The 27,071-nt window shown below is 35.2% G+C and overlaps 1 protein-coding gene across 1 annotated transcript in view; it reads right to left on the bottom strand.

Moving 5' to 3' along the window:
* The window catches only part of LOC106870926 (synaptotagmin-9), a 238,781-nt gene extending 214,846 nt beyond the window's left edge, over positions 1-23,935 (bottom strand). The window contains exon 1 of the mRNA XM_089348786.1: positions 23,283-23,935. Within this exon, the coding sequence (XP_089204912.1) occupies positions 23,283-23,286 (4 nt within the window). The 5' untranslated portion in view covers positions 23,287-23,935. The remainder of the gene's footprint in view (positions 1-23,282) is intronic.
* Between the last annotated feature and the right edge of the window lie 3,136 nt (positions 23,936-27,071).

The following is a 27,071-nucleotide window of genomic DNA, read 5'->3' on the forward strand; positions in this document are numbered from 1 at the left end:
ACTAAATTCTACTCATAGCTATGAAAATACTGTAAGGAACTAACTAGCTACCTACAATGCTGCTATCCATTCTCGTTGCGGCATATAGCATAATATTAAAGCATCTTAAGGCGACGAGCTGACATAATCGTTAGCATGCCGGGCAAACGGCTTAGTAGCATTTCGTTTGTCCTTACGTTCTAAATTCAAATTCCACCGAGGTCGACTTCGCCTTTCATCCTTTCGGGGTCGATAAAATAAGTACCAGTCGACTTATTCCGCCCCACCCCTACACCGAAATTACTGGCCTTGTGCCAAAATTTGAAATCGTTATTAAAGCATCTTTTTTTATCTCTAAAATTGAATTTGATAGTCAAAATAAAAATTAATCTTTTAAATAAACTAATTTTATTCATTGTATATATATGCAATTTTCACCTACATGAATAATACTCCGTATTAGACCATCTTGATAACCTCGCTTGGGGTTCGCAAAAAAGAATTAGTTATGACAAAATTCATTATAAGATTTTGACAGGAAAGATTAATTAAAATGTTTAATATTAGGACAAATTTATCAATATTACAAAAAAATCAGTTTTTACAACAATTTCATTTTATAAACAATGTGAATACATTTTTTGCTCTCTGGAGATAGTGCGGTAAAAGAAAAGACAGAATACAACTACCTTGATAAAAAAAAATGTGTCGTAGTTATGTTTTAAACTGTAGAAATAATTGCCAAAAAATCATGAAAAAAGAAAATTTTACTTTTTACATTATAAATTTACCAGCCGCTATTTTAAATAATGAAAATTAAAAAATTTTTCTAAATTTCCATTTTTCAAAGAAAAGATTCTTTTGTTTAAAATTAGCGTTTATTAAAGAAACACAATAATAAAATGTTCTATTTCCAAATTCTTGACCTGTCTTAGCAGTCAGAACTATTAATAACTTTGCGTTGTGTGTGTGTGTGTGTGTGTGTGTGTGTGTGTGTGTGTGTGTGTGTGTGTGTGTGTGTGTGTGTGTGTGTGTGTGTGTGTGAGTGTGCGTGTACGTGTGTTGTGTGTATGTGTGTATTGGTCAATTAAAGAAATAATTCAATATGTCGAGTAGCATATTTCTGTAAATAATGTTTTCAAATTATAAAATAAAAAATCGTAAAATTTTTCATCAGATTTTGAGATAATGATATCGGTAATAACTGTTTACACTGTCTCTTCCTTTAGGCCAGAGATGTATCTCCTAAAGACTTAGCTAATGTTTCTACATTTATCACTACCGTCTGATAAATAGTACAATAAAATAAAGAGCCAATTGTTGGTGTGTAGATTTAAAAGGAAAGATCTTGTACAAATCACGGAAAATAATGTTTTCAAATTATAAAATTAAAAATCGTAAAATTTTTCATCAGATTTTGAGATAATGATATCGGTAATAACTGTTTACACTGTCTCTTCCTTTAGGCCAGAGATGTATCTCCTAAAGACTTAGCTAATGTTTCTACATTTATCACTACCGTCTGATAAATAGTACAATAAAATAAAGAGCCAATTGTTGGTGTGTAGATTTAAAAGGAAAGATCTTGTACAAATCACGGAATCATACTATGATTTGAAAATGGATGAAAGCACCATCATGATTAATCATGAACATCTTTATTATTTTGTTTTCTATATGTTTCTGACACTATACAGAATATAGCTGAATATTATCTATTTTGCATTGAAAATAGTGAGGATATCTCTAGAAAAACTATTTTCAATAAGATTGATGATTTCCTTGTTCAAGTTCAAATTCCCTGGGACAAATGCGTTTCCTTAACCACTAATGGGACTGCGACAATGATGAATATTCTGTCAGGGGCAGTGAATGCTGTGAACATGTTTTTTTCCATATGCTTCAGTACGCACAGAATTTTTCATAGAAAAACAAATTGGAAAAGCACAAACTCAGAGTTGACTTAAGAGAAATATGATGATGTAACGTGTGCCAGTTATATAAAAATTCCATTCAAAATATCCTGACGTTTCAAAGCCTTTGTGAAGGTATGAATGTCAAACGTACACTTTTGTTACTGCTTTCTCTAGTTTGGTGCTTTCGAATGGAAAATCCTTGGGTCGGTTTTTCAAATTTCGTAAGGAAATTCTCGTATCAAAATGAAGACTAACTTTGTAGCTTTCTCCAGTAACTCAAAGAAGCCCATCACATTGCGGTTATATGGCTTCTATATTTGAACATTTAAACAGTTATTACTACAAGAAAAAGATTATAGCACTTTTATTGTCAATTAGAAAAATCCAAGGACTTCATGCTCTGTTAATGCCTGGAGAAGAAAGTGTCAAAAGAAAAGAAAGTTTTTCAGTCTTCGTTATATGCTGACGGGTTTGAATCAAATTTTAAAGACTACAGCAGCATTATAGACAATACCATTAATCATCCTTGCTTTTTAAATTTTTATACACAAAAATACTTCTTACAGCAGAAGAAAATTAAGCTGAGCGTTAAATCCATTTGATGCAGTTTATACGGTAAGTATTCTTAATGAGGCAAAAATTCAACCCTCTGCAGTCAAACGTTGACTTGGTGAGAAAATTAAAATTCTTAACGTGATGTTCAATAAAGTGATCAAAATGAAAAGAAAAAGCTGGTTACTGAAGCTTTGAAAATCCTTATTCGATTTTCCAATACATATCTCTGCCAGAAGGTATTCTCTGTAACAATGACTCGAACAAAAAGTAAAGCAAACAACTTCGCAAGTTGGGCGTACTGATTTTCGCTTTCGTTACTATTAAAGAATTCCATGAAACAACTGCAAAAGTAACCTAACCAATAAATTATAACAAGAATAAATTATAACAAGAGTCTTGAGATATAAGATTAGATTCTTCATGCATTTTATGGAGTGCTATTTTTGTCTGCTTTTCTTTTATGGAGTGGTATAGATTTTTTCAATAAAGTAAAATGAAAAGCTGTATACCCAGATTGAGTCAAAAGTTGTTTCTTTTTTAATTTTTGCTGGTGATTTTTGGCAACTTGAATCTCTATATTATATTATTAATTTGATACAAATTGTTGTCCAATCGTGGCTGAATTGCTTATTGTTTAATTTCATATATAACATATAAACTTTAATTGTTTATTCTTTGTTTTACATCTTTGGTAATGAGTAGCGAAAAAATTGCAATTAGAGCCATTTTACACAAACAGTTGGAGAAAAGACCAAGTGCAAAGACTGCAGCAAAAGAAATTAATGTAGTGGAAGGCCCAGGAATTGTCGACGAATATGTGGTACAAAACTGGTTCAGACGTTTCGTGGAACGTGACACTAACCTCGGAGACAAACCAAGGTCACGGAAACTTACTGTTGTGGAAGATAAGGCCTTGTCTGAACAACAGCCAAGCACAAGTACTCGTACATTGTCGGCAGAACTTGGTCCTTCGCAAAACACCATCATTCAACACTTGCATAAGTTCGGCCTTATGAACAGACGCTTTTGAGAAGTTCCTCTTGAACTGACCAATGACCAGGTTCAACGACGAGTGAACATGCAAACAACTGCTGGCAAATCCTCGAGATGTCCGTTTTTGGTGTCGAATTGTAAATGTGGATAAAAAATGGATCACTTTTCGTAATCCTAATAAGGGAAATCGGTGGCTTCGTTTCGGCTAAGCTTCGGAACCTACTGTCAAACAAGGGTGGTTTGAACAGAAGGTCATATTGTGTGTTTGGTGGAATTTCGAGGGCGTGTTGCACTTTGAGCTTGTTCCATATGGTCATGTTGTGACCGCTAACCTTTATGTTCAACAACTGCAGCGAGTGTATGATGCTTCGAAAGCCCGCTACTTGGCGCTGGTTGATCGAAGATGCACACTCCTAAAGTATGACAATGCTCTAGCATACACTGTCAATGTGACCAAGCGCAAACTTGAGGAACTGAAGATTTTAAAGTGTTGCCTCACCTTGCCTACAGTCCAGACCTTGCACCGTCAGATTACTACCTTTTCCGAGTCATAGCTCATTTCTTTCACGGACGAAGGTTCATCAACGTGGATGAAGTTGAAAACAGGCGCAGAGAATTTTTTGCCTCTAAACCAGCTAAGCGTGGAATTGAACTTCTGACACAAAGATGGCAACAGACAATAGAATATGATGGTATATATTTTGCTGAATAAACGCTTTTCGTGTGTAATATGTTTGAACTATTAATTAAATATTGAAATACGAAAAAATCTTTTGACCCAACCTCGTATATGCATCTATATCTATCTATCAGTCTGTCTGCCTGCTTCTCTGTCTGCCTGTCTGTCTCTCTGTCTGTATTATATCTACTTCGTTTTTGTATCTGGTTTGTAAAATTCGTTATATGAATTTGTGTGTTGAAACAAATTTTGTTGTGTTTAGGGAGAGTCATTAACACACACTATACTAATTAACACACACGTATTAATGATATTGGCACAATGACTCTCCATAGACACAACAAACTATATTATTTCTATTACATTTAAAGGTTCTTAATTAGTCTTTCAGTGATCTTTGGGGCTAATGTCGTGAAAAAAAATAAGGAGATCACTGGCTTAGAGTACATAGCTGTAAATAGATATTGAGAAAGAGAGATTAGAAGAAAGAGAAGGGAAGCGATTGAGAAAGCGGTATATAGAGCGGGAGAAGAAAGTGAATAGAAAAAAAGTAGGAAGAGAGAGAGAGAAGCTTCCGTTCGACCACCTAGACATAGAAAAACAAAACAATATAAAAATGGACTATTCCCTAATTGTATCTTCATTAGATACTATCTTTTGTACATTCAAAGCAACACTCGCTATTTGGCACTCACCTTTTCTATGATTCTGATTTCCTTCGCTATAATTATTTCGGCATTTCTTTAAATGTGCACGTATGTGTGTATTTGTGGTGTGTTTGGGTGTCTGTCAAATTAAAGTCTGAACCAGAATATTGATACCTCGCTCGTAGAATAAGGACATTGTGATGTCAAGCTGCACAGTGTTATATTAAATCAAAGATGCTGACATTTGCTCGGCTATCTTCAAGTTGTTACAAATAAATAATTGTTTCAGCTGTCAAGTTACTCCGAGAAGAATGTTTTCATTGTATGGTTATTCTAAAGAGACGTGTTGTATGAGGTAATTACTTTAGTAGCTGAGACTAATACGACTTCGTTTTAACTTCATGGTAAAGATATGCAATTGTATATCAAGACCGTGTAGTAGGCCTGCAAATGATACGTTCATACATCAGCCGTCTGCTTCTACAAAATTAGATTGAACGTTTTCTTAACATATTTTAATTAATCAACTCGCTTCTTCAACTGTGATATAGATTTAAACACAACAAATGATATCAAATTTATGATTTGCAGATAAAATATTTCTTAGGAGATTAGAAAATCGAGTATAGGGTTACTTGTTGACATTGTACAACGATAAGATAAATTACCGTTCGCATTTTAATTATTCTTAATGATTGCCATTATTTCTCCTTGCGAAAACTGTCGTAGAATTTCCAGTTAGTGTTACAGTTGGTTTGCTTTTATTTTCTTTCCCTTATGAAATGAAAACGAGTGTTTAGATTAGATATTCCAACTGAAAATATCTTGAAAGCTATTTATTGCAATATGGACAACGTTATTAAGAAAATTGGTTTTAATATGGAAAGTGGCATACGCGAAATATAGAAGAAATAAACTTCTCGCGTGTCAAGACCGTATCACATTTCGTTTTGCAGCCGAAACAGTTTCGCTGAATTTTAGCGGGGGAATGCATGACCGTCATATGACACCATCACTTTTTTATGGTCTTCTCCTATTATTGGGCCATGTGGCCTGTCATGAGCTGAAAAATATTGCTGGCCGAATATTAGCTACTTGACTTACGCTAATTATATTTATCCTCAATCCAGTCACAATTCTCCCCACACTATGTTCTTTAACAGAGCTGACATGGTCATGCGATCTGCTGGAAAAGGCTGCCAAATTTCCTTCAAATCACACCCTACAACTTTTTTGAAATTAGTATGGGAGAATGCATTGGCTGGTCTTAGATGCACTATGTTTAAAACAGTAAGACAACATGGTCACGACTGGAACGCCTCTAATCCTAATTTTCATCATTCGAGGTAAATTATAACAGTATTACGTACTATATAAACCACACCCATCACTCCATTAGCCACGCTGCTCACCAAATAAACCACGCCCTTCTCTCCATTTTCCACATCACTCACAATATAAATCACACTTCGTAATCATATTTGACGTGTTTTACCAATGTCCGTTACAGTTGTAAATTTTACTCCTTGCTGTATATTTAAGACCAAAGGGAATATGTTCACCTTTTTCAGGCTCTTAAATTCAGCCTTCTCAAATAAGACTAGATCCGCATTAAAAAATACATCCTAATTCAATGCAGTGTAATGTATGTGTGTGTGTGTGTGTGTGTGTGTGTGTGTGTGTGCGTGCGCGCGTAGTGCAGCTGGGAGGAGAAATCGTCAAATCAGCATCCGTGAGTTATCAGAGGATGTGCAGATTAGTTACGGTTCAGTTCAATCCATTATCAGTGAAGATTTGGGTATGAGACGCTTGTCTGCTAAGTTTATGCCAAAACTGCTTTCAGCTGACCAAAAAGACACTCGGGTTTCAGTTGTACAAGATCACCTTGATTGTGTCAAGAACGAAGAAAACTTTTGAAAACTTTGCGTAAGCCTCTGAGCAGGTATCATCAAGCTTTTGGCAAATTTTGATGGAAATTTTCTACTCCACTTTCTCTGTCATGATCAATGCGATGATCACATGTTACACACCTTTCTTCTAAGCACTGCTGTAAACAATGGAAGTGAACTAGAACGTTAAAACTTAGTGCACATACGCAGCAGTGTTCAAGGTCAATCTGTGCCAAGCGGCTTCACTCTGCGTGCTTTAACTTCGTTACTATGGCAGCAGTCTGAATACTTATTGATCAGACCACGTATATAGAAAACAAAGTTATTTTGTTGTACACGAGTAGAAATATAGAAAAAAGAAGTTTAAATGCATTGGAATTCGTTTAGACTTCTTGTTAAAAAAATTTTAAACACTCAGCCGTTTTTACAAATTTCTCTGATTTTCAAAAGTTGAAATAGAAAGGCGTGGAGCTATGCTGCAACTGTCTTGCAATATAGACAGTTGCATCATAGCTCCACGTCTTTCTATTTTAAATTTTGAAAATCAGAGAAATCTGTGAAACCGGTTAAGTCTTCAAATAATTTTAAATAAAAAATCTAAACGAATCCAAATGCATTTTCAACTTCTTATATATATATATATATATATATATATATATATATATATATATATATATATATATATATATATAGAGAGAGAGAGAGAGAGAGAGAGAGAGAGAGAGAGAGAGAGAGAGAGAGAGAGAGAGAGAGAGAGAGAGAGAGATACATATATACATACATAACAGAAACATGAATTGTTTGTTGTGTCGATGGGGTCGTATGATAGTGCTGACATATGTGATCTAGTAGGTCTTTATATATTAAATACATTAAGATCTAAGTGCCTATCCCATAATATTGGTCTATACCATGATGATAATTTGGGCATATCTGACGACGGTGATGGACATATACTTTTAGTCAATTAGGCCTCAAAATTATGGTACCTACTAATTTCTCTAAAGCTGATTTCTTAGATTTTTCCTACACTTGAACTTGTGCTCTTGTAATCCCTATCATAAACTGAATAAGGAACTCATGTACATACATAAACCATCCTATCACTTTCTATAATATTTAAAAACCTTATAACCGATATCAGTAATAAAATATCTAATCTCTCCTCTTCTATGGAAATATTCGATAAAGCAGCTTCCTACAATAATTATACCCTGGTTGATAGTGGCTCCAGAAATAAGATATCTTACAACCCTTCCATTAAAAATATGGAACCTAAAACTAGACTCCGGAAAATAATATGGCTGCTCCCCATTTTTTCTCTTTGAATGCTAAGGCTAACATACATAAAAAAAATTCCTGATCTTAATAGATAGGCATTTCCTAGTTAACCATAAATATATTAAAAATTTTAATAGACGTACAATTAAAATTTTATATAGCTGCTGCCCCGATATGAAAAACATTATCATTCGTAGACCACATTAAGAACTCACTCCAAGTTGTAACTGTCGAAATCCTGAAGCTTTCCTACTTGATCAGGCATATTTGATCAACTGTTTTATGAAACCGAAGTCACAGCAGTGCTCCAAAATAAGGAAATCCAAAAGAAAATTTATGCTGATTTATTCTAAAGTAATTTTAAGACGCGCAAACCACCAGTCTTCTTTTCGACACATAGGTAGCTGTATATGGGATCTGGAGGGTAACTACACAACACATTCAATCAAGTGGAGTTATATACAAAAAGATCAAGGCCCAGGCTAAGTATGGCCATACGATCTCAAGTTCTTTTTGGATGCCAGAACTCTACAGCCCTACTTAATTCCAGATTCGAAATCTTAAATAAATTTAGAGTGGTGGTAAGACGTTTACTTCCCAACCACTGCCTTGAGTAGACTTGGTAGGCAGAAACTGAAAGAAGCCCGTCGTATATGTTTATATCTATATGTGTCTTTGTGTATGTGTTAATCTCCCACTACCTCTTGACCAGTATTGGTTTGTTTATGACCTCGTTATTTAACGGTTCAGTAAAACAGACCGATAGAATAAGTACCAGGCTTAAAAAAAAAGTTCTAATGTCGATTTGTTCGACTAACCCCTTCAAGACAGTGCTCCAGCATGGCCACAGTCCAATGACTGAAAAAAGTGAAAGATAAAAGATGAAAGATATGAACAAATTTCTCTTGTCAAACTTCGAATTAAGCATGCAGTCTCACAGACTTTTACCTCCTCCTCGTGGAAATATTTTACACTTGCTTTTATTAAATCTGATTCGAACACCATTCATTTTAATTAAACAGAAATAGGAGAGGCAATTCTTATTTTTCTTTCTCTCTTTTCCTTCCTTCTTTTTCATTTTATTTTTATTTTTACCTTTTCAACTTTTATTTTTTCGTTCCGCTTTTTCTCACCCTACTTTTTGCCTTCCCCTTCCCCTCGTCCTTTCTCTGTGTTTTTTTCATAGACCTGTGCCCCCAATTTTTTTTTTTTTTCGAATAATACCGGCCATGTTGTATATTTGAGCCTGAAAGATTGCTTGGAAGCACAGGGCATGATATATAAATCTGTTGGTGCATTGTGTTTCCACAGCATGAAACTAATTGTAACTCGTACTTAAGTACTGTGTATGTTAAATGACATATATTGTTATTTTTCACGGTAAAATGTTATTAAATTTCTTCATGTGGTTATTGAAATTTTCTTTGATGCCTTACTAGATTGCATATAGTTAATGATGTGGTGGTGGAGAGCTAACATATCAATTACTTTTTAATTAATTACAATTTCACTTTTAGTGAAGAGAAAAATCATTAGCATTCATGATAAATTCTTGATTTAAAGAAAGACAAGGGAAATAACTCCAAATTAAATTTAAATTACTTAAAAGTTGAACGGGGGCGATGCTGTTGAGAGTAAGTTTGATCGTCTGTAAGTACAGTGAAAACAGAAAATATATTTCATTGAAGCTTAATCTTCCCACCAATTAACCGTCACTTGGCGTCTGAGGGATATAAAAATCTTGAGCTATAAACATTCACAAATATGACAGCTTAAAATAATAACTGGGGGAAATTTCCCCGGATGTTATTTGCATGAGAAACATATAACTTAGTGCTGAGCCCAAAATTATAAAAAATTACAACTATAGTGACGATAAAAAATATTTGTTTAAATGTTTAATAAATTGATAACACTTAACTCAATGTGATTTTTAAATATAAAGAGAAATGGCTCTTTGCCCTTCATCTAGACCTATCACTTTATCAGTTCATCGTTGTATACATACATACATACATACATACAAATCAATGGAAACAATGGAAGTCAGCTCATGTGATCAACAGACCATCATGGTTACACAAATAATCAACTCGATGTGTATATGTGTGTGCGTGTATGTGTGTTTGTTTTGCTGTCTCCTTGCCTTGGCATCGGGCAGTAGTTTTAAGCGAGTGTTACTGTCATGCAAGAGATGTTCCTTGTTTCCAATCTTCCACGTAATCATGTTTGGACATGGTAAAATATTGTCTCATTTGAAAGCAGGGGAGGTTTGGCGACGGGAATGGCATTCGGCTATACGAAATCTGTCTGATCGATGCGAGCAAGGAAAATTGGATGTTTCACACACACACATACACACACATACACACACACACACACACACACACACACACATATATATACACAGGGTGGACCAAAAATAGGTTTACAGTTATCACGTAGGCACTTTAAATTTCTTTTAAGGCATTTTATTACATTTAAATTTCTGCCTTACAAAAAGGGATCATGACAAAATTAACTAAATTAGCATAGAATAATGGTTACATGTTTTTTTAATAATTAAGATCTAAATTGTTAATATATGAATGGGAAAGAGATAGTGGAATAACTGTAAACCTGCTTTTGGGCTTATCCCTTGGTTCTGTTCTCATAATTGTTTCGCTAATCCAATAACAACAATACAAAGTATGTAGCCCTTAAAACGGTTTTTGTGCATTTATAGAGAATACCAAACTATCTTACACAGGATCTTGGTTTTAGAAATTCCCAATAAGTTATGACTACCCAAATTGTGAAGTCAGTTATATAATAACATGAAATTAGTTACTCGATAGTAAGAATTCAAATAAAGTAGCCCCGAAAAGGGTTTTGATGCGTTCCCAAAGTATATAGAACTTAGGAGGAAATACTAATAAGGTATGTGTACTAAAATCGTGAAGTATGTTACGTAATAGCAGGCTAATCAGATATGAGATAATAACAATTCAAAGTAAATAACTGAAAAGGGCTTTTGTGCATTCCCAGAGAATATTACCCTCAGGGGTGCTAGTGTTGGTATATTCGTGAATAGGTTACTAACCAAAATAAGTGGATCTATTGTTTAAGAAAATAGTATTTACTTGTATAAGGGTTGTACTGGATAAATTGCGAAAATAACTCTAACAGTTCACATACTAAGAAATAAGCATACTCAATTTGATTTATACCAAATGATTTAGGAAAATGAATAGGTTATTTCCCTTGACTGTTACAATCTGGGCGAATGGGTTATTTCACTTGGCTGCTAAAATGAAATATATTAGATATATAAGGATCCCTTCCAGGAGCCCTATTATCAACTTTTTTCAATAATCTGAGTATGCCATGAGGTTCCCAAACATGAGTTCTACTCACATGTTAAGTTTCATCAAAATCGATAAAACGATGTAGGAGGAGTTAGCTAGCAACTCCACAAACACACCCACAGACAGAATTTCTCATATCTATAGTATATATGTGTGTGTGTGTGTGTGTATATATATATATATATATATATATATACACATATCTTTTTATTAAAGCTACAAAAACATCACAATAAACGGTTACTAAAAGTTTCATGTTGTGATCAAGCCTGGAATAAAATTTATTCCAGTCTTGATCACGACTGTCCGACAAACGGAAGCATAAAACACTTAGTAACAGTTTTTTGTGATGTTTTTGCAGCTTTAATAAACAAAAAGCACATTACTCTACCTTCGGTATTCGAGTGCTATTTTCTTCCACCTTGTTTTGCATTTATGTGCTTACTCTCTCTCGCGCGCGCGTGTGTGTGTGTGTGTATACATACATATACTGTATATATATTACATGGGTGCTAATATTTTCAACCGACACGTTATGACTGTATCTGATTGTTCAAGTGCTTCAATTCTGTGTCAGCACATATATTTACTCGATTGTTGATATTTATCAAATGTTTCTCTTATTGTTTTGATCGCCATTTTCTATCACTAATAAAACTGTCGGGATTTTTGACGATACGGATATACTAGTTCATAATAATATTGGCAATAACTTTTATAGCATTTATATTATTAGCGGTTTCCTTCATGATGTTTCTGTTATTCTTTATAATATTGACGATACCTTTTGATATTCTGAGAGATCTCTGAACCGACAGGAAAAGAAAATTGCTTATGCCAGAATTTTAGATCAACTTTCTTGTTCACTGCATAATGTCGATCATTTGAAGACAGAACAAATTTCAGCGACAAATAAAAATGATTGAGTTGCCAATATTTAATGAGATGTACTAGTCACTATGGCAACCAATTAACAACGATCATATCTAGAGCACATTTATATTTCCCCTTCTTAATCCCTTGCATTATTCATAGATTCAGTCGATAGCACTTGACACATGGAGACCTGGGCCGAACCTCTAACTCGATTGATTTGCTGAGCTATTTGGATATTAGGGTGTATAGACGTGTGGGCGTTTTCCTTCACTCACCTTTTTTTTTTTTTTCAATAAGTCACCTTCACAATCGTTGTTTACAATTCACAATACTACATTGACATGAGTTCAAATTCTGAGTCCATAAATAATATGCATTAATCTACTTCGCAAAATCTTTTTAATGAATGTAAGATGAATTTTTTTACCATTTCTGCACGTCTCTATTTTAAAAATAATTTTGTCCCTATGTTTGTAGTTTTTCTTTCATCTGTGCTTTTTTCGTAGTCACGTATTGAAAGATTTTGCTACAGTTCTATCGTTGTAATTGTGAACAATGTTCATTGCTAGAATTGTCTTAATGGCCCAAGTTAAATTTATCACTATTCCTTTCTGTATGAATAACAGGTGAGAGGAAAGAATGCACAGGAACGTCTACATCATAAAGGACAAATAGTAAAGCTGGAGCCAATATATTTAATATAGTGAGCGGATAAAATTTAACCAATTAAAATTACATCGGTAATGAAGAGTAAAATTATTACCGTAACGAATACGTTTGGTTAGAATGGGAATTTAAATGAATTATTAATTAAAGGTAGAATATACAGAAATAAATGTCTCAAGTCATATAAAAAAAATTGACAGCAACTGTGAGATTGTTTGACTATGGAGGTCTTATAAGACAGAAACATGTCCAGAGTTGTCACTGTACTACTAAGATCAAACTCATACTCCTCTGCATTCAACGTTTAATTAACCGTAAATCCAGAGTTATCCTCCTTGACATTTCGACCAGAATTTTATATTTCTCTTAACATGTGTAATTTTAATGAGTTGGTTCTTTATATTAGTTTGTATCTTACTGTATAGTATTTTATAGTTAGTATTAGGATCAAGCTTTGTTACTCCAACATTTATTTCGATTCATGCAAACAAGAAAATATAAAGCTTTAAACATTCATTTCTATCTCAAATACAATGCTACAAATGTAGGTAGGGAGTGAAAGCATTTATATCGCCTCCGCTACTTTACTGGTACCTATTTTATCGACCTTAGAAGGATAAAAACGAAGATTTAAAGATATAACATGCTTGTATGCAAGCATAACTGTGTGGCTGTGTGGTTCGATCTCACTATGCAGCACATTGATCAAGTGCCTTTACCGTTGTCTCAAGATGAACAAAAGCTTGAGACATGAAATTTAATGGGCAGAAACTGGGTGGAAGCCAACCAGAGAGACCGTTCGTGTTCGTAGGTGTAATACCACCAGTCATCCGGTGTAACATCACCATTTAGCTCTTGTGTGCCTTTAACATTCAGGGCACATTCTTCAATCTTTATGACAATAAAGTATGATTTGAAGGTAATATGGTTATTGTTTGTTGCAAGTGGAGCAATCAAGTAAGTTTGGAGTTATTATTTTTGTTTAGCATCAGGTTAGCACTGATCAAGCTGGCCTACACAAAAGGCATTTCAGTCGTGACCATCACGTTTTTTCTGTGTACAGGAAAGCCAGAATTACATTATTTAATGTATCCTTTTCTAAGGTTACAGGGTGTTATTTGAGGGAGATTTGGCTGCAAATTGATGGCAGCTAATTATTCAAAAAAAGAAATAAACTACACTTCAACAACTTGACACAAAATGGAAGAAATTTGTTGCTTTGTTTTTAGGAAATGTTGAGAATATCATTTTTCCATGAGAAGTCAGTAGAACTAATTAGAACCGGTATGGGAGGAGCTTTAGATAGTTTCTTGCTGAGAGTTGCTCATGAGGAAAGCAATGATACAGTATTTCTATTTCCTGGAGATGTGTGGTATTTAGGTGTTAGTGTTAAATGAACTGGGGTACTGATAAAGGATGAGCTGAACATTATAATAGGTTAAAAGTTTAACATCATTTTATTCAATAAATGTCATGGACTTTTTTAAATATAAGGAGTAACCTTTTTGCTGAACGGAACAAAAACTTTTTTTACACGTCTCGAATAAATATGAGATTTTTATGTCAGTTTTTTTTTTTTTTTTAAGGACAGTAATTTATTTACAATTAGGATAGAAAATGTGAAATAAAGAGAAATGTTGTAAATATGTTAGTAATACAGTGAACATATATTGTGGATGCAAATACACATGCACAAGCAAACTCACACACGCACACGCACACAATAGTGTATACTTATACACATGTGTGTGAATGTATGTGTGCATGCGCGCGCGTATTTGTGATTGGCACCTGTTTAGAAAGAATGGGATGCCTTGCTGTAATCTACCTCTCGTTGTTCGTTAACATTTACTGTGAATACTGAAACTCGATGTTGCCCACACAATGGCGTATCAGAATACCGGCAAAAGGCTTCAGAAATCCAATCATGACACCATTCCCCTCACTCTGTTCATATTTAAGATTGCTCGTGTTTGCTCAGTCCAGCTAGCTGCAGGTAAGTACTGCAATGTGATACATTTCACCACTGTTAGTATTGAGATATATGGATACGTAACCAATGATTCGTTTGCTGAACTTTCGAGTTGTAATCCATAGATCGGCTGTGGTTAGAGATTTCACACTGTAAAGTTAAACGCTGCACGATGGTGTCTTGCCTGTGAATCTTCTACTTATACTTCTACCTATACTAGTTTTTTGATTCGGTGATTTTCTGTCAGCTATCACACTTTGCTATGCCTCAAAATTCGTTTTTGTCCTACTCTCCCTTCTGTACATCAACAACCTGTTTGCTGTCACCTCCAGCTATACCCACTTCGATGTAAATGATACTACAAATACATCCTACTCTAATCTTGCACATCCAAGAGTCATCCACATGTAACCTTGGAATCTAACTTGCATTGCCTCCATGAACAGTGAGCTCGAAAATATTAATCAATGGAGCCATACCAATCTTGCCTCTTGCAATAAGTTAAAGACATAATCACAACACATATCGAGAAGGCTATATCGTACTTCCCAAATCATTAATAACATGTTAATTGAAACATTCAAGATACCTGAAAATGTTCTTCACAATTATTGATGATTTCTGTTAGCTATCTGAAATCTTCAACATAGCAAGGACTATGCTACAAAAACTGGCCTTATTCTTCATAGTCAGCCACTAAAAACTGCTAAGCTTATATAAATCTGAAGGAGACTAACAATGGAATGCTGCTCTCACATCTGGAACGGTATTGCTAACTATATATATAAAGACGTTCAAGATCACATAGCACAAGGCTATCTGACTAATTTATCTTAAGTTGCTTATCAATACAATCCAGCTTCTATACCACAGACATGCTGTCTCTTCATTCTTCTTTTCCTGCCAGTATTGCAGTGACCTCTGCTTCTCCGAACTTGTTGATTTCGAACCACTAATATTTTGTCGTCACCTATATTTCATCCACTCCCGTCTTGTAACAACCACCTTGTCCAGAACTTTCTCCCTAAAATTACTCTGGAATTCCCACCCTATGCATGTTCTTCTTGCAGCTATTCAAGAACATCAACTAAGCTGACCCCACCATTTTCAGAAGGCTTGGGAAAACCTTGAGTACCTCCCCATTCTATTGAATTATAAAAAATCTCAAGTACAAAAGAATCCAGATCAATAAAAATATTTTTAGTGTCCAATCTTTGACTAGTATTGAATGTTAGCCACTTTTGGAGTGGTACCTTTCTGTATGCACCAGATAATACAAGGTGCATTGTGCCTAAGAAAAAAATAGACTTGTTACGGTTGAAGTGTCTTTGATCATAATTATATTTGATCAGGGCTGGCCCGAGAACAAATAGCAACGACAGGTAATTTTACTATTGATTGGAAAACACATTCCTGTATTCATGCAGTTGTTTAACCTTGAGTCAGCTCTGTTCGAGCAGAACTACGATCTAAGGCATTCCAGCCGGAAACATCCTGTTTTTTGGGTACACGTTGGGCCACATTATCTAATGTACCCTTCCTGTTATTGAGACAAAACTATGTGATTAGGGTAGGATTTGGCTGCTATTTCAAACAGGTCAAACAACTAGTAGAAAATTCATTCCTTTTGTGTTATGCAGTATGCTGACTGAAATAGTCACATAATAAAGTCGTATTTCTGTCGTAACGGTGTCTATATAGTAAAATGTTCCTAGCAGATTAATCGCCGATGGTTGTAATTGAAGCTCATGAAGATATTTCTCAGTTACAACTGTCCACAAGATTTGGTTACAAGGAAATTGTGTGAAACGTTAGTATGAAGCAAAACTAAACGGAAGGTAATATGAAAACGTTTAGCAATTAACTTGCCTGACTCAAGTAAAAGAGATCAGTTATGTTGTTGCTCATAAGCATGGGGAAATACGTTCAGAAGAGCGCTGCATTCATACAAATAACGCTTCATAATTATATGTTTTCTTGATCTTTTATGTAAATTTCTGAGAGGTACTTAACCTTTCTCATTTTCTCAACAAAATATCGAGTTGCCTGTTAGAGAGGCAAACATACAATCAAACACACAAGCCAGCACCCCCCCCCCCCACACACACACATACATACATACATACACACATAAGCACATACGCTTCCCAAACTTAGAGGTAGACACACACATACACACGTACATACATACGTACATACATACATACATACATACATAAAGAAAGAAAGAAAGAAAGAAAGAAAGAAAGAAAGAAAGAAAGAGAGAAAGAGAGAGAGGTCGTATGTTTGTGTCTGATGTTATATGAGCATGTTTGAATAAACACTTTCAAAATTTAAAAACAATATATCTTAAGAAAAAGTACTTGTGTTTTGGTTTCAACCCACAACCTTAGATATAATGACTTGTTTAGCAAGTCATTATATCCGGCATTGTGTATAATATAGTGATAGAGTACCATTGGTATAAGACCATGCATTGAGTGGAGTATGGTTGATAAAATCGACCCTTGAACATGACTGGTATTTTATTTCATAGATCGACTCCAGAATAACAAAAGGCAAAGTTGATCGCAGCATGATTTGGATTTCGAACGCAGAGAGCCGTAACTGACTACTTTAACACTTTTTCGGTGCTCTAAATTTCTACCATTACAAATACATTGCTTTATTTATTTGTGTTCTTTTTTTATAGATTTCATTTCTAATAATGCTTTCAAATGTTGGTACAAGGCTAGCAATTTTGTTGGGTGTGGGTTGGCCGATTACATCGACCTCGATAAGACGAAAGGTAAATTCGAACTCAGAATGTAAAGACGGACGAAATGTCGCTAAGCACTTTACCCGGTGTGCTAACGATTCTGCCAGCTCGCCGCCTTAATCTCATTTCTAATAATTATTTTTACTCTAGGTACAAGGCCTTGAAAATTTGGGGAGGAAGGGGGTTAATCGATTTCATCGACCCCAGTGAGTAACCGGTCCTTATTTTATCTAACCCGAAAGGATGAAAGGTAAAGTTGATCTAGGCGGAATTTGAACTCAGAACGTAGCGGCAGACGAAATACCGCTAAGCATTTCTCCCAGCTTGCTAACAGTTCTGCCAGCCCGACACCCTGATCTCATTTCTAATAATAATATTTATAAAGGTCAGTAATACAATTTTTTACTATACTCTAATAAACTAAAGTATCACTAACATGTATTAAACGTACGACTATGCTCTCATTGCTTTTGTGGTAAAAAATATTAAGACTACATTGAAGACAAGAGTTTTTGAACGGGTGATATGACTCCATAGTGATGCAGATTAGATTTCAGGCAGGATTCATGTGTGAAGATGGACGTAAATCTATATAGCAACAGCCTCCAACTTTTTGGGCACCATGAAACAGTTTCATGCCAGACAATTTTCCAAGGACCGGGGGATCACGTGCTAACAAAAGGCAATAACGTACATAATGTGTAATTTAGTTATTGCATATATAATACATATGAGTGGAGGCGCAATGGCCCAGTGGTTAGGGCAGCGGATTCGCGGTCATAGGATCGTGATTTCGATTCCCAGACCGGGCGTTCTGAGTGTTTATTGAGCGAAAACACCTAAAGCTCCACGAGGCTCCGGCAGGGGATGGTGGCGAACCTTGCTGTACTCTTTCACCACAACTTTCTCTCACTCTTACTTCCTGTTTCTGTTGTGCCTGTAATTCAAAGGGTCAGCCTTGTCACACTGTGTCACGCTGAATATCCTCGAGAACTACGTTATGGGTATACGTGTCTGTGGAGTGCTCAGCCACTTGCACGTTAATTTCACGAGCAGGCTGATCCGTTGGTCGGATCAACTGGAACCCTCGACGTCGTAACCGACGGAGTGCCAACAATATAATACATATGTATTGCTTATATATTACATATACAATGCAAAAACATCCTACAAACAAAGGTACCAGTCAAGGACTGGGATCAATGTAATCGACTTAACCACTTTCCTCAAGATTGCTGACCTTGTGCCAAAATTAGAAAGAATTATAATTATCATTATATGTGAGAGTGTGTGTGAACATATGTACGGATACATATTCTCTCACTCTCTCTCTCTCTTTCTCTCTCTCTCTCTCTCTCTCTCTCTCTCTCTCTCTCTCTCTTGCACTGTCTCTCTCTTTCTCTGTCACTTTCTCTGTCTCTCTCTTTCTCGTGTGTGTGTGTGTGTGTGTATACGGATACACAACTCCATACCACTACATGCCTTAAAAACATTGATGGGCAATTAGTGCAAAACCGACATTTTTCTGCGCTTTCGTTAAATGCTCCACCCATACTTGTACTCCTAAAATTGGTGTATTTGATAACTTGTACTTCGCTTAATTCAATAATCTGGACTTATGGTATTTTCGATCAAGGAAATTCAGTTTATGTCTGTCTGACGTTTTTATTTTAATTTTTGATTCCAAGACGAACTAATTTTGGGGTAAAACAAAATCCTTCAGGTCGACTATTGTTACTTGTGTGTAACATATACACTCACATTAGTGCTGTCAACTGGAATCATTAATGACTTGGTAGCATGTATCATGCTTTTGCTAATTGTTTTAGGTGCCTAAATAGTTGCGAGTAAACAAGAATTCTCGGATCTTGTTCAAAACGGGGGCACCAGTTTTCATTAATGTTTTATGTAGTGTTTTTGGTACCGAAAGACTTTCAAACTTCGTATACTTATCTATTTTGTGTTATACAACAGAAAAAAAAATTTGTATTCGAATTTTTTTCATGTAAAAAATTGTCTTATTTCGATAATTTCAACCAATCACTGACAAGTATTCAGTTGTTTACACTTACTCCTTTGGCAGTTTAAGCGGTGTAAAGCGTATTTAATCTCCATTACTTCTGACATTTTGCAGAGGCAACACACGTGTGTTCGTTTTCCCTAACCCTAACCCTAACCCTAACCCTAATTGACTTGCTCCTTCCCTCAAAAACCATGCATTGTGCCTATAATAGAAAGGTTTATTAACTACTGCCAATATGCTTCAGCCATTTTTTGACAAAGAAATAATAATTTTATCACCGCGAGAATCGTTTGTTTACGTAGTCAGCACTTAATTTATTCGGCTGAATGGACGTCAGTCATTGGTTGAAATTACAGAAATACGACAACTTTAACATGAAATTACTTGCGATGTACGTTTTTTTTTTGTTAAGAAGACTAAGAGAAAAAGATGTTTTATATGACACATTCTACCAGTGTCCCAAGTTTCAAAGTGTTTCGTTAAGAAAATACTGGTGCCCCCGTTTTGAACAAGATCCGAACTCTCTCTTGATCCTCTCATCTTTGGCCCAGTGGGACAACCAGGTTTCGGCAATTTGAGAGAGAGAGCGGAGGTAGGTGGCTGCATCAGCAGTTGGTTAATCAAAATCTCAGTTGAGTAGCGTAAACTGAAGTATCTTCCTCAAGGACACAATATGCTGGTTTGGTCGGGGAATCGAAGATTGACTTTATGGTCGTGAGCCCGACACCACAACCACGACTAGGAATGCATAAATATATAAGAGTGTGTATACGTATGCATGTGCGTATAGATAGATAGATAGATAGATAGATAGATAGATAGATAGATAGATAGATAGATAGATAGACAGACAGACAGACAGACAGACAGACAGACAGACAGACAGACAGACAGACAGACAGACAGACAGACAGACAGATAGATAGATAGATAGATAGATAGATAGATAGATAGATAGATAGATAGATAGAATGAGAGATAGATAGATTTATCTATCTATATCTATATCTATATCTATATTTACCTATCTATCTGTCCATCATATACATTACGTTGTGCAAACATTATCTGATGCAGAACCCAATATGTTTGGTAAAGTGTGGACAGATATATTTATTATATCCAATATTGGCTGTCTACTACTCTGAGTTTCGTCCCCGGTGGCACTATTTACAACTGTCATTGATACATACATACATACATACATACATACACACACACATACATACATACATACATACATACATACATACATACATACATACATGCACAAATGCCCTGTTGATGTTGAAATTCAAATAAAGGAGTCTTGAGTCTATGTTAGAAACCAGCTCTTTCTTTATTGGCAAAAAAACTTTGAAAAAAACACGGAATTATAACATACAAATGTGTATGTGTGTGTGTACGTGTTTATGTGTGTGTGCGTGCGTGTGCATGCGAGCGTGTGTGCGTATGCATGTGTGTGAGTATTTGTATGTAACATGAACGCGTGTATATATATATATATATATATATATATATATATATATATATATATATATATATATATATATATATATATATATAGTAGCCTTAAAGTATCCCCTCGGGCGGCATCCAGGCTGGCTCCTGCGGAGCGCACTTTTGAGGCCTTCGTTTCCACTATCGGGCCGCTTCGCGGCCCTCTACCCTTGTGTAATGAAACTTATATCTGCAAATGTGCTAAGCACTGATGCTGATCACAGTTTAATCAATAAGCGTAGGAGCGAGGTAAAAGCAGTAAAAACAGGGGTGGGGCAATGGAGCCCCATTTAAGCGGCTTTTCAGAAATCGAACCTCCTTACGATATTCACTGGGATTTCATGGTATGAAATTCATTGTCATTGCTTCGATTTGGTCGCCAATGCCATGTATTTAGTTTAAAGCGCAGTAAAAATAGGGGGTCAGTGGGGCCCCAATTAAGCGGCCCTTAAAAATATAGACCCCCTTAGGACATTTCCTGGGATTAGGGGAGTTGTTGGTTTGAGCTTCGTTGTCCTTGCACCAACATTCTAGGGGGAGTTAACGAACATACAAATGTAACGGACAAAGAAACAGCACTCAAATTTATATTAAGATATATATATATATATATATATATATATATATATATATATATATATATATATATATATATATTATTTTGTTTAAAAGAGTTCCAACACTATCTGTTTTTTATGTTTTATTTATATTCCTGCAAAACAAAATGTGGGGTATAGAATATGGAATATACAATATATAATATAAAATAAAAATGGATGGTACTATGAAATAAAGTATTGAATGTCTTATTGAATATATGGAATATGCCTTATTGAATAGATGAAATATTGAGTGTTCAATATAAAGGATTAAATATATAAAGCCTTTATATATTTAATCCTTTATATTGAACACTCAATATTTCATCTATTCAATAAGACATATTCCATATATTCAATAAGACATTCAATACTTTATTTCATAGTACCATCCATTTTTATTTTATATTATATATTGTATATTATATTATATATTGTATATTCCATATTCTATATCTCACATTGGTTTTGCAGGAATATAAATAAAACATAAAAAACAGATAGTGTTGGAACTCTTTTAAACAAAATAATATATTCCTCTATACACAATCATACAAACCCCCCCTTTTTTGTACTTATTTTTACTCGCATATATATATGTGTGTGTGTGTGTGTGTGTGTGTGTACATGTGTGTATATACGTATGCATGTTGGCGTGTAGATATGTATGGCTGGGTGTATATGGACACAGTCTCACACACACACTGTAAAATCCGCTTATTGCGATCAAAACTCAAAGTTAAGCCAACATTGATTTCATACAAAAACAAAAGGCTTGACGTTTAGTAAAAAGAAAGATGGGCCGCTATGGCATTCATGCTTTTCCCAATGGAGCTTAACGACGCAAATAATGCAAAAAGTTTTGACATGCGAATTGAAACCAGATCAGGAACTTAATTAGCTGAACGTTTACCGTCGCGCCATGGTACAGAACATTGCACGAGGGAATATATTGATTTCTCCAAAGACTTAAGATTTATAGCGGAAGTGATATTTGATTGTGTGGTGTTTGTCATGACTTTCTTGTGGGATGGAGGTGCAACTGGAAATAAGGAAAATGATTACAATCACGATTAGTAAATCGGATCATGGAAATTGGTTTGCTGGCAAATTACTCGACTAGTGTAAAATGTACAAACCTCATTGTGTGTGTGTGTGTGTGTGTGTGTGTGTGTGTGGAAGGAGATGCTAAAAGGTTTTAAGGGTGTCGCGAAAGGCCTGGCTGTAGGCCCAACCTTCCCTGTTCTTTTACAGGGCTTAGAAAAACTGAAGTGTGTGAATCTGAGAGGAGAATATGTTGAATGAAATCATAATTAACTGATCTTCCTATATTTTCTTTTACCCAAAGTCAGGAACTTTTCAGTAACCCCCTTGTATATACATACAAATAAATAGATAGATAGATAGGCATATACACACATGTGTGTGAGTGTGTGTGTATAATATATATATATATACACACATATATATATACATACATATATATATATATATATATATATATATATATATATATATATATATATATATATATATATATATATATATATATATATATATATATATATGTATATAAAGTTAGTAACTAAATTCAGTACTTACCCATTCCAGTCAATTTATCATTTTTTATGTATTGAATCCAGTATGACTGCCAACGGTAATATGATCCTGAGAACTGATTGGATAACGAATTGAGTAACAACAACCACAGCTACGACATAACCATTGTAATTATTATTTTTATCATCATCATCGATAAAATATCAACAAAAACAAATCGAAATAGATTCATTAATACAGAAAGCATTGCTAAATGAATACGACACACAGTGTCTACTAAACAAATTATGATATGAGTTATGTAAAAATCAATAGAAAGAATGAAATCAGCGCTGAAATTCCCTTCACTCCTTCATTAAGTTGTGGTTGTTGTTTCCACCCCGTTTAACAACCAGCATTTTATGCGGTGTTAGAAATAGTCAAGAAGGACCAGAGCCGGTTGTTTCTTTAGATAACGGCTTGTAGTTGAACGAGATGAAGAAGGTAAATAGAAAACGCGGTGTATGACCTAGTCTGTTATCAGCCTTCCATCCAGTATACCTGCTCACAAAATATAACCCCACCTAATGTAAACATTGCTCTCTAATTGTATTGAGATAAATCATGAGCAAGCAGATACAATATATCACTTAAGTAGAATTCCTTTGCTGTGCAGACTAAGTATGTTATAGTAGAAACTTGTACTGGTTTCATACAGATTGAAAAAGCACAAAACATTATTATTGTGACATTCTCAGAAATAAATGTCATAGAAAATTAATAGATTTCTCTTCCAGACACAGAGTTCTACCCTTCCGCTTATAGGTTATTTTCTGTTTTATTTTATTTTATTTTATTTTATTTTATCTTATTTTAAGAGACCAGCTCAACCAATGTATACGTATCTAAATTGGAAAGGTGTTGCTTCCCAACCACATGGTTCGGAGTTCAGTCCCACTGCGTGACACCTTGGGTAAGTGTCTTCTACTATAGACTCGACCAAACCTTTGGAAGTAGAAACAAAAACAAGCCCGTCGTATATATATGTAGTGAAACTACCTATCGTCACTAGATACAAAACTACTATCGCCATTACATACAATCTTCTCATTTAAATATAAATAAATGCGAGCGTATTAGAGAACCCATTCCTTGTCCATCACGTGACTGATCATTATTCGAATCGGCAACTTCTTCGAACCGTTCCCGCCAGAACGCAAACTGACCAATCACGGCCCCTAATAAGGTCACGTGATAGAGTAAAATTCTGAAGCCTTCGGGAGCCCATAGTTTGTTATAAATAGCTTTAACTCATACCCAATAATTTGTCTCGGTCCAGTTTCTCTCAGAGACTGTTCCGTGTACCACACGACAGCAGCAGCAGCCAGCGACCACTTCAGCAGCTTCGTCCAGCCACGATGACCACCGCCGTCGCCACATCAGCAACAAGAGTCTACGACTACTATCCAGCATCATCATCATGACCAACACGAATCTACGATTACTACTAACCAGCAACAATCTTTACCAGCGTCAACACGACTCACTATGTACACCAAACCAAACCTCCGCGGCACATCTCTCTCTTCGATTCTGTTAGGTGACTCAGCTTCACCACGGTAAATAAACAGACAAGAGTTCTTAAACAGACAAGAAATTCTCAGCCAGCGACGAACATCTGTATAACAAGAATCACGGCCCGGCATCGATGCCACGACATCACAACTAGTGATCAGCACTGCCGCACTCAGCCTCTCCTCACTTTCACATACAGAACTTTTCCTATAGTGTACTAACGAACTGGTATAATTGTTCACGTGTTATTGACTCTCTTTTTCTCTGCTGTAATATTTCTCATACACACATGTATCACTCACATACACACTTTTCTTTGTATGACGGCCTGTCTTTGATTATGTTCTTATATGTCGCATTCACACTCTCACACAGACATACATCTTTAACACTACAATAAATATCTCAGTTATTCATCTTATACGGTTGTGGTCTTTCATTACTGGTCATCTATGTTATCGTCGCATAACATATCATATATATCATCCATCGATATATAATTGTGTGTTCGACCGTGTGACACGTTTAAATAAAAGGAGTCCTCTGTTTTTCCATTCGTCACCATTTCTCCTTTTATGAGTTCGCACGGTCGTCCCTTATATATATATATATATATATGTGCGTGTGTGTGCGGGCGCGCGCGTTTGAGTGTGTGTGTGTGTATTTGTATGTCTTTTGTCACCCTACCATCGCTTAACAACCGATGTTGGTGTGTTTACGTCAACGTAACCTAGCGGTTCGGCAAAAGGGTTGATGGAATAAGTACTAGGCTTACAAAGAATAAGTACTGGGTCGATTTGTTCGACTAAAGGCGGCCCTGCAGCATGACCACAATTAAATTACTAAAACGAGTAAAAGAATAATATATATATATATATATATATGTGTGTGTGTGTGTGTGTGTATGTATATGCATGTGTGTGTGTTTATATATATATATATATGTATGCATGTATGTATTATTGATAGTGACAGAGGCTGTATTAATACTAAAAGGTGATATTTATCACCACCTAAAAATGGATGTTGTATTAGAATCCAGCAATAGTTACCATGAGATACCTTCTCATGTGGATGTGCAGTGCATATAAGCACTCTTGTTTATACTGCTAGCAGAAGACAATCAACATCTATCGCTGCTGTCAGCATTAAAGCCCTCTGGCTACTTGCGACACCAGTATCTGATTCAGCACCGTAATTTTGTGTATATCGCTAGCAGAGGAGTCGCTGCTATATCCAGCTGTCGGGTGTCTACCAAAGAAGGCTGAAATCACATGATCTGGTAGTCCTGGTGACGGCGATGTCATTTGTTTATCTCCCGCTAGTGGTATAACAAGAGTGTTTATATGCACCAAAAGTCTATATGCAAAGTTCTCTAATGGTAAACATTTGCAGTATTCTGTGTTCTAAGACATCCATTTTTAAGTAGATATTGAATATATACATACACACATACATATATATATATATATATATATATACACCCATATATACATATACATATATATATATATATATATATATATATATATATATATATATATATATACATACACACATATATATACATATATATACATATATATACATACATATATATATATATATATATATATATATATATATATATATATATATATATACATGCATACAAAAATACACGTTACATACATGTACTTATGTGTCATTGTTCAGTTTTATTTCAAGATTTCTTGCCAATAGAGAAAGAGCCAGTTTCTAACCTAGATCCAAAGCTCCTTCATTGGAATTTCAACATCAACAACAGGGTATTTGTATGTATGTATGTATTCTCATGCATATACTTACATATCTAGACATGCTCATATATATTTAAATGATAAACTTCTGGAAAGTTTTACAGATTTTTACATTTCCAGTGATGGATTGGATCTGTAGTCTTCGAATTAGCTTTCTCTTTTCTGGTTTTGGGAAGCCTAATTTCTCAAGATTGGTATTTAGGCAGTGTGTTACATATCCCAGGGTCCCAATAATTACAGGTATAAACCTGAACATGTAATCTGTATAGAGTAACTGCAGATTTCTCAATAGTTCAGCGTAAGTATTCTCTTTTTCACTGATCTTCAGCTTTATGTTAACATCCGCTGGGCAGCTAATTTCTACAACTGTACACAGTTTCTCTTCTCTATCCCAAATCATTATATCAGGTCTGCTGTGCTTACATTTTATTGAGGTCTTCACTGGGGCATTCTACCAGAACTCCTTTTTATTATGAGTGGCTGTGACTTCTACCATACA

Source organism: Octopus bimaculoides, chromosome 3 (assembly GCF_046866305.1).
Source record: "Octopus bimaculoides isolate indiv1 chromosome 3, ASM4686630v1, whole genome shotgun sequence".
Taxonomy (NCBI): domain Eukaryota; kingdom Metazoa; phylum Mollusca; class Cephalopoda; order Octopoda; family Octopodidae; genus Octopus; species Octopus bimaculoides.